The sequence below is a fragment of the Zeus faber genome (assembly GCF_960531495.2).
Source record: "Zeus faber genome assembly, chromosome: 5".
Classification (NCBI taxonomy): domain Eukaryota; kingdom Metazoa; phylum Chordata; class Actinopteri; order Zeiformes; family Zeidae; genus Zeus; species Zeus faber.
The window spans coordinates 31,288,352-31,303,994 of NC_137192.1; the positions used below are offsets into that span (position 1 = coordinate 31,288,352).

Consider the following 15,643-nt stretch of genomic DNA (forward strand, 5'->3'; position numbering starts at 1 on the left):
ATATTAAAGCAAATGGTACAACACATGTATAGCTGTGGTCGGAATGGTTTGTACACTGTAACAGGTGTGCGCTCCGTCCGCGCTCCGTCCGCCGTCCACTCACAGCGAGCGCTGGCGTGTGGCCGTGGGCCACCTCACATCCACCTGTTGACTACCAGCGACATCCCGTGGCAGATACGAGGAAAAACACTCCGATCCGTCCGATTCTGTCAGACGTGGTTCGCGTATCCGGCTCCAGGGTGCGCGGACTCCAGGGTCTTGGCGCAGGGGGTCCTCACCGAGGCGTACAGATCGGAGAGTAGGGACACCTGGTCCGCGTCGCTCGCTGTCTGCGTCTCCCTCGCCAGACGCCCCTCGAGGGTAACCACATCGGAATACTGGATGTTTGGGGATTCAGGAGCCTCCAGGTTGGCGTAGAAGTCCTGATCTGCGGACTGAAGGAAAGTGAAGTTGTTATAAACGGTCTGCACGTTATCCTTTAGTGGAGTTATCCAGTGTCTAAGTCTGAGAGTGCAGAGGACAATTGTGGTTTTAATTGTCATGTCAATTTGCACGGCAAATCACCTAATATTGTATTTTTCAGCATTTTCTTGTCATCCAAGTGGTCCTCTCTTTCATCTTTCCTTTAATCCTATTGTAATTTGGAATCCGTTTTTGATCTGTGTTTACCTTCAGGTCAAATTTGACTGGAGGGTGATCTCTCATTGATGAAGGGGAGTCCCCTGCTGTGGATGAAGACATAGTGCAGTAACACTTAAACACAAGAAAAACACACATATGTATCACATATATATTCATTTATTTTTTAATTTTTTGTATTTTTTTTTTATAGTGTAACATACGCACGCACACACACACTCACCCGTTTGAATGTAGTTTATGTTTCCATAAATAGGATTGTCTTTCATGTCTTTGATGTTTGAACTAAGAGAAAGAGAGAGAAAGAGAAAAAGGCATTAAATGATATCATATAACATGGAACAATATGTATGGGTCATTTTAGTAATATATCTTTATACAGTATATGTACACACCTTCTGCCAACTGGTGCAAGCATTCTCCCTTTTTATGTCAGAGGACAATAGATTTATCATCAGAAAGAAATGTAATCTGTATTATTTACAGTTTTCAAAAGTAAATACGTTTTACCTGTGCGACATTTTGCTCCACACAAAAAAACATTCCAGCACAGTGACAGAACCAGCAAGAGGCTGATGACAGCTGAGAGTGTCCACAGAGCAAAGGATCCACAGAAAACTCTCCACACTACTGGAAGAACAAAGAACACAAAGAGGAGTGATATTGATTCTTTTTTTTCCCCAGAACATTTTCCAACATCCTTTATCTTCTAATTGCTAATAACTTAAGTTAATTCTGAAAGAATGTGAACAAATTTAAATCAACAAATTACTGTGTTTTTGATTTGGGCAAATCTACAGTGAAAAATGTTACTCAAGGGGAGACTGGATATTAATTTTTATTGTGCAAGTAAAGGAAGTATAAGGAAGCTACATATTATGATTGTACTTGCAAAAGAAACATAATTAATAGAAAAACTAGAAATTGTTTTGAGTTTGCAGAGAATATTTTATTACTACTTTTACAGCAAATCCCCCAAACCCCTCAAGAAGTTGTGACAATGAGCATTGGAATCATAATTTCAATTCCATAACTATGCCAGTGTAGACAGTATGACCTTTATATACGTTTTGATAAACACATTCTACATGGACATTCTAGGACATTCTACGGGGAGCTGGTTCTGCCATGCCTCTCATAACATTGTCATGGAATAAATGTTTGGCTCTGTGTGTTTATTAGGATTTGTTTCTCCATCACTCAATTTCTTCTGTAAATCTCTGGTTAAATTAGGAGGACCATAGTGGAAGGCTACTGTAGGTCATAGTACTGGGTAGTTCCCAGGGTTTAAAGTACGTGACTTGTTAGGAATGTCACCTTTTTTTAACACTCAATAGGTTCAAATGAATGTTTATAACATTTATTCCAGATAGAATTTCCCAAGGACTTCATACTTTACCATCTGCTGGGCACATGGTGCTCTGCTTTCTGCAGTGTTTATTCATAGTGCAGATCAAATTGTGTAATGCGACACATGACGCCACACGTTTCAACTCCCCTTCGCATAAAATCAGGTTTATTCTTGTTCAATTTAGATGTTATGGCATGAAGAAAGTTTTTGTGCTTTACATTAAAATCTGTGGTGTAATATTATTAAAGACTTACCTGTTATGGTTGTCCCATTACAATATCCTGCCATGCCAACGACACTTGATTAAAGTCTCTTCTCTCTGTGGTGTAATATTATTAAAGACTTACCTGTTATGTTTGTCCCATTACAATATCCTGCCATGCCAACGACACTTGATTAAAGTCTCTTCTCTCAGCCTTTGTGATGATTCAAATGATTAAAAATTAAAGATTACTAAATGAAATCTTAGTTGAGTTAACCTTGGCGGCGGTAGCTGTGGCCACATATGGCAGTTACAGTATGATTCTATTTAAGAAGGGATGTTCAGTTGGAAGGTGGCTCAGAGATTGCAGGATGTTTGCATTTGCAGAAAAACCACAAAAGTTCCTACGACAACAGCAGAGCTCAGCAAAATATAAATGTTATCCCTGTTATGCAATCAGGGATGTTTTTCGTTCATATAGTCCTTGTTCAACTTATTCCTGTATTTTCACTTCAATTGAAAAGAGATGTATATTATTGCAGTGTGCGGGTGGGGTGTTCAAGCAACCACATCTGTCTTGGGTCTAGGTAATTGGGCCCGGGATCAGGGTGACTGTACACTTGTTGCTCGTTAGAATAAAAAACAAGCAATGGATAAAACTTCCATCCCCGCACACACAGGAGAGGAACCCTTGTCATGATATGTTGTCCATCTGCTCCGGGCTTGGTCCATCTTGTCCACTCTCTACAATAAAACTGATACTTTTCAACCTCCTTGTCTGTGTCGGAGGGCCCTAAAAACGCCACATGGGTAGCGTGTGGCAGGGGAAACCACTGTAATTGTTGTATTATGAATGCAACAAGAAATGTATTGATGTCGTAATTAAATTTGTAACTAATAATTACAAAAGAAAATATAGTTGCAAGCACCAAAACATGGGGTCAAGGTTGGTCATATTAGTTACGTGCACTTACGTTACTGAATGTTCCTCTTGTGTCCTTTAGTCCCTGGATTGGGGTAGGAGCAAAAAATGTCCCTCAAGAGCGGTGTTTTAACAATTACGATCACCCCTGGATCATGCCGTGTGCACACACAAATGACGGCTCCTTCAAAGGTTCTTAGAACTTCATGCGGTGTGAAAATGCCTTCTGTGGCCGATTTTAGTTTTCAGGGTTTTGGCAGTTTTCGCAGTACGCTCCATGTCTGAGCGTACTGCGGTTTGCCGTGTCTCAGATACTTTTGGTCCAAAAAATGCCAAGAAGACAAAAAAATAAAGCTGCAGGTTACAATACACGGGGTCTATGGTAGTCGGCCTTTCGTTAAAGCTGAATGGATGAGTGTGCTTTGGCTCTCTATTGTGTTTTGGAACTGCAGAAGTTCATTTGTTCCTGCCTGATTACAGTGTAGTTCTACGGGGACAAATACTCTTTTGAATTTCAACTTGAACTTGTTTGTGGCTGTGGGTAGGTTTCCTATGCCGCAACTCACGGCGGTAATCATTCTGAAGTAGGGCTGCGAGTCATACATACCAACCATACAGCACATACATACATACATACATACATACATACATACATACATACACACATACATACATACATACATACACAGACACATACATACATACATACATACATACATAATGCAGCAGTAATTTTTATTTTGGTTGGTTGTAACATTTAAAGTTGAGATTAGAAAAACTATAGCAGGTTCATGCTGTGTTAGATATTGTAGTTATTTTAAATATTTTAAATATTCTATCTATTCCATTTTACTTCTATCTATTCCATTTTATTTCAATTTAATTTATTTAATTTATTTAAATTTATTTATATGTATTATTTATTTATTTAAATGTATTTATATTATTATTATTATTATTATTTTTATTTTTATTGTATTTTATTCTATATATTTTTTATCTTATTCTATAAGTATTCAACTTACTGTATTACGTTTTAGGAGTCAGTTAGTCGGTCTATTAGAAAGGAATTTTCTACTTTTTATTTTATTTAATTTTTTATATTTTCCTAGGACATATTGTGTGCTATCACCGGGTGCGTTGCATTACATTTCACTGCATATATGTATGGAAGTATGTATATGTATGTGACAAATAAAAATCTTGAATCTTGAATCTTGAAATACGTACAAACTAACGATTCCACTCATATATGAGATAATGCAAAACTATTCCTGTGGTTTAGAAAAGTGTGATTGATCATATTATTCATCGTACATATTCCATAACATAATACAATGTTTTAATATTTTATCATAATAATGATTTAATAAAGTTATATTGACGGCTAACAGTAGTGTTATACAAAATGTGCAAATCTGTAAATTAGCTAAAATCCAGGAAACATTTTGCAACTTTGCAATTCATTCTATTAAAAAAAAAACAACTAAAAGAAGGCACTGAATGTGCGCAGAATGTTCAAGTTCAAGTTTCATTTCAAATTCAAGAGATTATTTGTCACATACATACACATACGGTCGTACATACATGCAGTGAAATGTCATGACAATGTTTAAGTGTGACTAAGTAATGCTTGCAAAAAAAAGGGCCGATAAGTCAAAACAAAAAGCGCAAATAAAAGCCCACTGACTGGTGAGCCAGGGGAGCAAAGAGGAGAGGGTCGGGAGGCGAGAAAAAACAGCCAGTAAATGAAGTGAAAGGGTAGAGATTTATTCAGGGAGAAGACAGAGTAAGAGAAGCATAGAGAACATATAGGATGGCAGAGAGCATTGATCATAATTGATCAATACCAACTCTGTTCAATGCATCCGCCATCCAAACAGAGATTGTAAACCAGTGTCTCTTAAATATTACCACATAATCACTTCACATCACTCTGATAGTTAGATATTATGTATCCCGTGTATTGAATACTGCAGCCAGTGTTTTCCTTTTAAATGTTTTTTTTTTTTTTGCATAAAAAAATAAATTAATATATATTTTTTTTAAAACACAACCCTTGTCCGAGTGGGCGTGTCTTGACATAACCCCGCCCACTTCGGCGCGGCTGCAAACGTATATGTGGGCGTGTCCCACCGTGACCCCCCCCGCCCCCTTCCAGTTTAAGATGACGCGTCCCCTGTGTGGGCGTGTCTCGGGGTGGCCCCTCCCCCCCCTTCTCTCCTTCGGACCCGCTGGTGCGTTGACGAACTCCAGCGCCGACGCCCGCGAAAATGCCCCATTTCAGTCCCAAAATACTGCTGCTCTTCCTGCTGGCCTTCCCCTGTGGCTTAATATCCATCGGTAAGTCATTTATTTCCCCAGAATAGTCCACGAGTTGAACGGTGTACGAGTCTGTCGGACACCGGAGCTTGTGGATAGAGTTGACATCGACGTGGCATAAAACTTCCATCGTGGAAGTTCAGCGCAACCCTGCGTGGACGTCCGCGCGGAGTATTTGCCAGCGGTGATTTATTTGTACATATATACATGTACACATATATACTTATTTTCTTATTGTGCGGTCGGGCTCTTTTCCTGGACGACCGCAGCTCCTCCGAAATGAACGGTCGACGTCCTCCAATAACTGGTGTTGTTCAATGGCTGAAGTTGAGCTGAGGCTGGTCTTCGGTTTCATCTCCGTCTGTTTGGGGCAAACTGCGCCGGAGCCCGAGAAGCGCAAATCAAAAAGCGCAGCGCCGCCGTTAGCGCGTCTGTTCCGTTGGACACGTCACCATTCCGCTGCGGCGGCTCGTCGGAGCCGCTCAAAAAGATGTCATTGATTTGCAAAACCTGTTGCTTTCTTTGGGGGGTTTTCACAACTCTAAATTGAGAGATGAAGGTGGACATTAAATGTTGAGGAAACCTAAAAATATACAAGAAAATAAGCTTTTTTTATTTTTTATTTTTTTTTTAAGAGTTGATCCTATGACTCAAGTCCAAATTTGTTTTAGTCTGCAATAGGGGATGGATGGATGGATGGATAAATGGAAAACTTAATTGATGCCTACGACCAGGTATCACACAACAAGGCTCTGTAAACACTTCCTCGGAACAGGATCATCAGGACACACTCTCTGTATAACATTGAGTTCATCTGGCAATCTGAAAGTACTTCACACACATGGCACCACGCTTTTTAATGCACCACCCTAAAAAAGGAAAACAAAAAAAAAAACCTTTCAAATACACTGAATAAAATTCATAACACGGGCCGACCTGATCATCTAAAAGTACGCCATATGGTTGAATGAACCTTTGTTATTCCCAGTCAAGTACAGTCTTCTGAAATGCTGCTTAAACTCACACTGACAGTGCTGGCACACTTATTAAAATAGAATATTTTGAATGTTTGCTAATGATGGCTTGTTTTTAACACCGGGTCCACTTTCCAACAGAACATGTGCAATCCACTTGTATGAAAATCAATAACATTTGGCTATAAAAGCTACAGGTACATTTATTGCCCTTTAAGGAAATAACAACAAAAAAAGTGACATCCACTGTGTGGATGATCCTCAATTAAAAGTCACATTAATTATTTGTGTGTTTTTCCATTCTATCCTCTTTTTTTGGGGGGACCAAGGCCAAGTTTCAGCTGATACAGAGTCAGCTGAAGACGCTGGGCCAGATGCCACAGTGGATGAGGAAGAGGAGGAGGAGGAAGAGGAGCTAGTTGAAGAAGATCAGATGCCAAACCAGGTCTGTCTGCCTGTCTGTCTCTTCCACCTTGAGATTTATTGTCGGTGATTTAGTTCCAGTGTCATTCTCTCTTTCTCCTCAGGAAATAGAGGGTGATTTAGATGAAGATGCTGAAGCCGTCGATACGACTTCACACCCTGATGCCGACACCACCATTGTCTTTGTGACTGGAGAAGGTTGGTACAGGCACCATTTTAATGAAAAGAGCAGTATGCTGCACGTTTTTTTAAATATGGAGTAAAAATATATTGCTTTTTGCGTGGCGTATGGGCTCTCTGTGGTTTCAGCGATAAATCTCTGAAACTGATTCAACATGTCCTTATCTCCGTCTTCCCCAACGATTCAGCGTTTCCTGCCAATGAGATTGTGAAGTTCCTGGTTGGTTTCACCAACAAGGGAAGCCAGGACTTCACCGTTCAGTCTCTGGAGGCGTCTTTCCGCTATCCTCAGGACTTCCAGTTCTACATCCAGAACGTAAGTTTGTCCTTATTTGTGGTTTCTCTAGACTTATACTTTAAACTAGCGTTTCCGTTATCCGGTAATTGATGGTTTTTGAAGATCTGTTGAAGTCCGACGTTTTTAAATCTCTCATAATGTCTAGTGAACATAATTCCTTCCAAGCACAATTTGAAGTAGCGCTGGGTGGATCATTTAGATAAAAGTCAGATCTGTTTATTTCCGCGGTCGGCAAGTTGCAACGGGAAGCCAATCAGTTTGGAGATCTTCACCTCTGACCAGTCACGGTTGTCGATATAGAACTAAGCCCCGCCCCCTCCATCGTGGACGGGTTGCTTGTAAACAAACACACATGAAGCGGAGACTCAGAGCTAGAACTCTGAGGGGAAACACAAAGATGATGTGTCGTTGGGACACATACAACCATAGTTTGGCTTTTTTTGGGGGTATTTCAGTTCTCTGAATTATTTATTTAGACCCACTTGCAATATTTATTTTGTTTCTGAATTGATCAAAATGTTATTTTAGTGAATGTTAATCAAGGCGGCTGCACTTGTGACTTATTGTTCACAAACGGAAATTATTTGATTTCAAGTAGTAATATTCGTAATATTTATTTATCTTGAAAATGCCTGACGGGACTTATTTTATTTTGAAAATTCAATAAAAAATATTATACATCTACATGTCTTGATGATGTCATTCTCTATATAGGCTTATCAATTGTTTTTGAGCTCAATAAACACAGATAATATTTTACCGGAATTTCTCCCATTTGTCCGGGAAATTTAAATCTTTCAGGACACGATGACCGGCACTCATTTTCTTTCTAACGGAAACTCTGCTCCAAACATAGAACTAGATGTAGAAGTTGATCTTGTTCTTTCACACTGAAGAAAAGCATTTGAGTGACATCCATTGTTGTCCAGTTCACAGCTTTACCCCTGAACACAGTGGTGCAGCCAGAGAAACAAGCCTCCTTTGAATACTCCTTCATCCCTGCTCAGCCCATGTCCGGTCGTCCCTTCGGCCTGGTTATTCTGCTCAACTACCTGGACAGTGAGGTAGGACGCTGTGTTCGTCCTTTCCGGCATGTTTCTGTGGACGTCTCATCAAAGCTTATCATGTGACCTTAACCTCCGCCTCACTGCTCTGTGCTTCATTGTGTCTTGCGGCAGCAAAGTATTCGTATTAGTAGTATAGTATAACAACCATTAAATACAACACCATGTGTCCACACATCAAACAAAAATACTTTCGCTAGAAATTCAATAATAGAGAAAAGATTAAAAAAAAAAAACACAAAAGAGCTAAAAATAATTTAACATGGCGACATAGAGGTAGTAGACTTGTGTATAAATAGTAAATAGTGGGGATAAATACAGCAAAATGTGCCACATAAAAATAATGATAAACCAAAAATTGTTCTGTGCTAAATTTAGCATTTTTTTACACCAAACACTGAGGACTGATGAGAATGGTAACATTAACAAGCTGCCAAAAAATGTAATTCACAAAAATGGACAAACTAAAAACACACGCAAGCCTAAACCATATTTCTAGGAGTAAAGGTGTCACCAATGGAAATGAGCAGTCAAATGTAGTGAAATAAATTAGTATTATATCTTAAACTTGGGCACGGTGGGCTTAAAATTATAACATTTATTTTTTTAATTTTCTGTTTGAGCTTCAATCTCTGTATTGATGAAATGTCGTTCTGTAACCGAGGTTCAGAAGACGGATGAAAATAGTTTTCTCTTTTGTCAGATGGAGCAGGAATATTGAACGCTGGTCTTTTCATTTTTAATTTCTTAATGCATCCTTTGTGGCTTGATATGTTTGAATAAAACATTTTGAAAGAAAGAAATCTTCAATTTCAATTGAATTGTGCTTTTTCCCTGAGCCAAGGTTTTAGAGAACAATTCCATAGTCTTACATTTGCTAATTATTATTATTTTTGATTTTTTGTTGTTGTCTTTTTTCTCAGGGCAAAGTGTTCCAGACGGCCATTTATAACCAGACGGTCACGATCACAGAAATAGAAGAGGGACTAGACGGAGAAACGTAAGATTCCTTTCCACATATTTAATCTTTTATAAGGTTGTATAAACGCTAGCGTGAGAACGTTGTCAAAGGTGATTTTGAATTGATTGGGTTAGAAGAAAGTGAGGAAAAAGAAGCAGCCTCGCAGAAAACAATACACATGGAGTCGTGTAAGACCGATTTTATACCAAAGATTTTGCATCATATTTCTCTAAATGATCAGTTTGTGGCTTATGAGGGGGGAAAGAAAGTTCCGTTCTCTCAGTGCTCGCCACATCCAGACCTGAAGGATAAATTTGGATTATTCTCATTATTTTATTTGGGTCATTTACATTTGATGTGTGGTGCCAACAACTGAACCAGTGAGTTGAATCAGCCAGAGAACGGGCACAGAGCATGCTTTCCTTCTCTGATTCCGGTTTAATCAGCATTTTTGTTTCCGCAGGATGTTCATGTACATATTCCTGAGTGGACTGGTGCTACTGATGTTATTCAGCATGTACCAGGTTCTGGACTCCAGGACGGTATGTGTTTGAGCTGCATTTCATTCACTGAGATACATTCACTCCCCTCGGCAAAGATGAGGATCGAGTCAACCTCAACATCACGTTGAAAGGGGGCGGCGGCCACGTCCTTCATATTCAACAAAGGAAAAATCGGCTGTTACGTTTTTCCATTAATTCTAGAGCTTTGCGTCGCACACGCCCTCTCAAATTACACCATAAACAGGGTAAAAAGGACATTAGGGTGGGCTTACAGGTAGATAACAAAAACTCATCTTTTTCTTTTTAATCTGTGTTTTTCAGAAGAGGAGACTTCCAGTGAAAATCGAGAAGGGCACCGGCGGAATGAATGACGTCGACATCAGCTGGATTCCTCAGGAAACCCTCAATGCCATGAGTACGTTACTGCTTCCCACCAGAATTGGGACGACGGAATTTTTATGTTTTCGCATATTATTTTTCTTTTTCTTTCGTCAGCATAAACATTTCTAACTGGAGTCCTGTGTTACAGACAAAGCCTCCCCTAAAACGTCTCCGCGGAAACGGACCAAGAGGGCGGCCGGCACGGACCAATAAGTCGCCATCCACCCTGCGATCGGCATCTTTCCACGGCGTCTTCCCCACCAGCCGCAGCCACCGGACCCCCCAGAAACCACTCGTCAGCATTCCTGGAATCCACTTTCCCGCAGCTAGGGAGACACGTCTTCCACGTCTTCCACGTTCCTTATGACACAGAGGTTTTATCTCGGCGCTCTCTCCTTCACCGTCGCGGCCGTGTCGCTCGATAACAGCGTTTGAGTGTCTCCAGACTGCAGACTCCAGTGCTGCGTTCAGGCTCGCACACCTACAAGCAGCTTAGACTTTATTCATCAACTCTATAGGAGGGATTTTTATCATCTCGGTGTGAAAGTAATTGAATCGCCATGTTAACGTGAAACACAACAAACGGAATACGGTGCCAATAAGAAATCTGAAGTTCAGTGGCCTTTTTTTTTTTTTTTTTTTTTTTTTTGTGTCCTTAGCCATTCTGTAAGGTCATAATTGTCCACTGAAGTTTAGAAAGCAGGTACTTTTTATTTTATTTTAAATGGATGATGTGGGGATATATTTTTACTTCGGAACATCCAAAACTCACCTTTTTTGCTTCAATGTCGACAAGTTCAGTTACGTTCACATTTTCCTGCCACATCAGTGACCGAGCCCTGGAACCCTCTCTCCTCAGAAAGTCACCTCACAAAGTGTTACGTTTTTAATATCCAGCAGCAATATTTTGCAGGATATTGCTCCCTGCCATTGCAATGTATTTTCTCTACATTAGATGGACACAATCGGCTGGAAAACCTGTGATAATGGCGTTCTTCAGGACGCTAACAATTTTGTTTTGTTCCCTTCAGGCTTACGGAGCCTTTTTAAACGTATGCAAAAACGGTGCAAGACGGTTGTGACTCCCAGCCTCACTCTCAACTTGGATGCCATTGACTGTGATTTGAGTTGTTTATGTTTTTTATTCAAAAACAATAAAAAACGGAACAAAATATTTTGTCCAAGGCGTTTCTGTATCTTTTTACATTACCCACTCAGTTGTGTCTCAAGGATATTTAATAGCTTGGATCTCAGAGACCTGGTGCATTTTCGAGGAAACGGGTGACAAGGACAATACTACTAATTGTAGTAATAATAGCAGTATTTTTAATGGCAGGGACACTCATAATAATTATTACTGCGAAAGAAAAAATATTCAATTATTCTCATTATCATCATATGCAGCAGAGAGGCGCTGTTGTCCTGAAGCCCAAAACATGATGGGTGATGGGATGATGGGAGGAGGAGGAGGAGGAGGAGGAGGAACACACACAAGGCAGGTATCTCCAGCAGAACGCCGCCACACGTGTTTGGAAGCCTCTAAATGACACACTGACGATTACCCTGCGGACCGGACCCCGCAGCTGATGGCTTGAGGAGTCCTGCTCGGCTGGAGATGGGAAATGGGATTTATGTCGACGGACGCACGCGTATTTCTCGCATTTGTCTTTGGTAAGGAAGGCTCATATTATATTGTATTGTTTAATTTTTTATTTTTTTTTGCATCTCTGCAGCGTATTTGGATGATCGGTGTGAGAATTACCCTTAATGTTTAATCGTCGTTCTGCATCTCCCCGCCTCGAAAAAATAAAAAATAAAATAATAATAATTAATATATATACATATACATACATATATGATTATGTAAATATTATTATTTGTATGTAAGCTTGTTTTCCACCACCGTTCTTCTTTTTTTATGGTGTTATGACCATGTGTGCGTTCATGGTGTATCACTGGCGCTCACAACGCCCAGTGGCGCGCGCACACGCACGCGCAATTGGGAGACAACACGACGTGCCGCGTGCGCGGTGGGGTGGAGGAGGTGCAGGTGCTGCAGGAGGTGCAGGTGCTGCAGGTGCTGCAGGTGCTGCAGGTGCTGCAGGAGGTGCAGGTGCTGCAGGGGGTGCAGGTGCTGCAGGGGGTGCAGGTGCTGCAGGGGGTGCAGGTGCTGCAGGAGGTGCAGGTGCTGCAGGGGGTGCAGGTGCTGCAGGGGGTGCAGGTGCTGCAGGTGCTGCAGGTGCTGCACCCTCACGCTCCTCGTCGTCACCAGAGAACCGCCCCGGAAAGAGCCCTCGCCGCTCGCGCGTCGTTTATCCGCGGCTGTCGCGAGGTGCGGTGCGCGCATGGGAACCGATATGACGTCATCGTGCACGGAGCGCTTTCACACTGGCTGCCACGGTGGTCATCCGGTAGTTTCATTACAGTTCAAACATAGTTACTCGCTTCACTCCCATTGACATCTTAATGTGTGAAACACCGTCCAATTCAGACGTTTGATATTTTGTGTGTTTGCCTCAATGAATTACTGCAATACTATGTATAGATATTATTATTAGATGATAGAGATATTATTGATGATATTATTAATGCAAACTTGCACAATTTCCTCCTTTTGCCAGAATGAATGAGTTCTTGGTACAGAGGTTTATTGCCTATTGCTAAATCTGTCTATTTTTTAGTTCATTTCTAGATATTGCTGATGTTGCTTGTTTTTATTTGTTTAATTTGTGTTTTGAACATTGTTTTTTTTTATATATATATATATATTTTATTCTTATCAATTGATGATTATTACAGCACACAATTTCTAAAAATGGATCCACCAATCTATCCACCTACCTATCTCTCTCTCTCTCTCCCTGTCCATCTCCTGGCAGTGTTCCTGTCCGTCGCAGCGTCAGGAGGCGACCCGGTGGATGTCCGGTGTGAGAACATCTACAGGGACTTCTCTGACTGCGTGCTGGAGCTGGGGCAGAGCATGGACAACTACCAGGAGAACGTGACCAGCCAGAGGGGCGTGGAGGCCGTGTGCAGGTGAGGACGGGCGTAGGAAACAAACGCACAGCGGCGGGAGAAGACCTCCACCCGGACCTCCTGACCAGGGACTCTGTGGCACCTCACGGCCGACGCACTTGCATTGCTCAAGCAGCATTTGGGTGATGTAAAAGGGACGGAGAGGAGGGAATAGAACAGATGCCATAATCTCCGGGGGAGGAAAGGAAACGGCAATGAATGGTGCTGAAAGACTGAGCCACTGCACTAAATAATTGATAGCTATGCTGCAGCAGTAATGACGTTCATATAACACATTCTTATTGTTACTCTATGGACTCGGCAGCCATGGCACTGTATTTTAAAGCTCAGGATGTAAATGAGCACGATTTCCTAATTTTGTCAGAATGGGAGTTGTTTATGCAGAGGTTTTTTTAGTGGTCATTTCTAGGTTCATGGTATATTACCAACATTTTCTAATATCTTATTTTTTAAGGTTTATTGCATCTTTCTATTTTGTATTCGTATTAATTTATACCTATCTATCTATCTATCTGTCTGTCTGTCTGTCTGTCTGTCTGTCTGTCTGTCTGTCTGTCTGTCTGTCTGTCTGTCTGTCTATCTATCTATCTATCTACTGTATCTATCTACAAAAATGATACACAGGGCATCTTGAAACAAATGTATGTACTGTAGTGTGTTTTATCAGTTTGGTATTTTAAAAAACAGATCTAATCATAGGCTGTAGAATAACGGATCTTGGGTTTTTGAAAGCATGTTGTGATTGCACGAATGAATGACTGATTAATGAATGAATGAATTTGGTCGTCTCTCTCTCTCTCTCTCTCTCTCTCTCCCTCCGCAGCCACTGGGAGGCTTTCCACACGTGTGCCCTCACGGCGCTGTCGGACTGTCAGGAGGAGGTGGGCTCCATCTGGGAGACGCTGCGGCAGGACTCCAGGAAGATCCGCTTCCAGGGGAGTCTGTTCGACCTGTGCAGCCCCAGCTCGTCGCCCAGGCTCCACTCCTCCCTCCCCCTGCCGCTGCTGGGGGTCCTGCTCACTTCCGCGTGGTCGTACACATAGGGTTTGGGTTAGGGTTTCGGGGTTAGGTTTATGGTCATTGTGGAGCACTTTCACATTCCTCCCTGGCAATCATATCCTCATGTGCAAAGTCAAATCTATCTTCAAGCCAAGGATTTCAGTGAGAATAATATAATTGTAATAATAATAATAATAATAATAATAATAATAATAATGAGAATAATGTGTCAACAGAGAGCCATACCATCAGTAGTATAACTCAAGTCTTATGCTTGTTTGAATAATGCCTGAGAAAAATCTCTTGAACACTTCAGCCCCAAAACTTATGCATAACAACCAAATTGATGGTGAACAAAATAATATTCTGCCGGTTCTGTCGGGGCAACTGAATCAACTACTAATGTCCACTAACACAAAGCCATGGTTGACCTGCGATGAAAGTGTTGCAATGAAACCCACATGTTAACGCACGTTAGTAAGTCTGACTGTTATCTCATTAAGCAATTCAGTGATATTGGCAAAAAAAACAGCCTGGCCCAAAGTCTTAGTGACAGCTCTTTGAAAATCAAATGTTTTCTATGTACATAAAAGTTTAGTATTAAAACAATCCCAAGACTAGGGTAAAAAATACATTTGTGATAATAAAATAAACCAAGGGCCAATGGATGAAAAAAAAACCCCCAGACTGGTAAAATGCCACTTCACACTGTCAGGCAGTGGTGTTTTCCGTTTATGTGACAATCAAGTCAGGTGAATCAACCTTTGTCCTGCACGTGTCAGCCCCTCCCGGCTGCTGCTGAACAGATGCTAGAAAGATACCAAAAAAATAAATAAAAAAGCATTTGCCACACAGGACCACACCTTCATCCCTGAAAAACCCTCCTTCACCATTCCAGAACCTCTCACAAAGGCTCGGTTTACCAGAACGGAAGTCATTTTGGTGAGAAACCATCGTGTGAATTTGTGTTATAATGTAGACTTTTAAGTTATACATTCAAAAGGAAACCCTCGATTATTACAAAAGTGTGTTGAGTTACTACTGGTTATTCACTCCAGGCTCTCAGTACGTCCAATTTGACAGCCAATTCAGTTTGATTTATTAACCAATGAAAATTTGAGACAACAATAATGCCCAATCGTGGTATTGATGACATTTACTATTGTCTTATTGTCCATGTTATTTACTGGAATGCTAGTCTTTGAAAAAGCATGATCGTTTTTCAGCAAACAGTCCTCAAGAAAGAGAGGAACTGTTAATGCTTTTTTCGTGTAACTTGCCAAAAAAACAAATAGTATTGACCCGTGCATGATGTTAGATACTGAGTAACACTAGTATCCTTTTTTGATTCAGATCTGTTCTCCTAAACATTGCCGTGGTTTGTAATA

General features: G+C 40.9%; 2 protein-coding genes across 2 annotated transcripts; one reads left to right on the top strand and one right to left on the bottom strand.

Moving 5' to 3' along the window:
• Positions 1-209: 209 nt before the first annotated feature.
• Positions 210-2,464, bottom strand: LOC307230689 (uncharacterized protein; the record flags this gene model as incomplete). Its single annotated transcript, XM_080001126.1, has 4 exons — positions 2,338-2,464; positions 863-1,269; positions 670-725; positions 210-434 (listed from the first exon to the last, which is right to left on the bottom strand). Exons 2-4 carry the CDS (start codon positions 906-908, stop codon positions 210-212), a joined length of 327 nt encoding a protein of 108 aa, XP_079857252.1. The 5' UTR covers positions 909-1,269; positions 2,338-2,464.
• Positions 2,465-5,319: 2,855 nt separating this feature from the next.
• LOC307230038 (translocon-associated protein subunit alpha-like) lies at positions 5,320-11,386 on the top strand. Its single transcript, XM_080000220.1, has 9 exons — positions 5,320-5,457; positions 6,740-6,855; positions 6,938-7,031; positions 7,202-7,329; positions 8,241-8,375; positions 9,299-9,375; positions 9,800-9,878; positions 10,161-10,254; positions 10,369-11,386. The coding sequence occupies exons 1-9, from the start codon at positions 5,388-5,390 to the stop codon at positions 10,431-10,433; spliced, it is 858 nt and encodes a 285-aa protein (XP_079856346.1). The 5' UTR covers positions 5,320-5,387; the 3' UTR covers positions 10,434-11,386.
• Positions 11,387-15,643: the final 4,257 nt, after the last annotated feature.

Excerpts from the sequence above, each read along its gene's own strand:
- LOC307230038 (XM_080000220.1), top strand. The coding sequence starts at position 5,388 with ATGCCCCATTTCAGTCCCAAAATACTGCTGCTCTTCCTGCTGGCCTTC. Across the intron at positions 7,032-7,201 it reads TGTCTTTGTGACTGGAGAAG|CGTTTCCTGCCAATGAGATT; the intron begins GTTGGTACAGGC and ends CCAACGATTCAG. Across the intron at positions 9,879-10,160 it reads AGGTTCTGGACTCCAGGACG|AAGAGGAGACTTCCAGTGAA; the intron begins GTATGTGTTTGA and ends TGTGTTTTTCAG.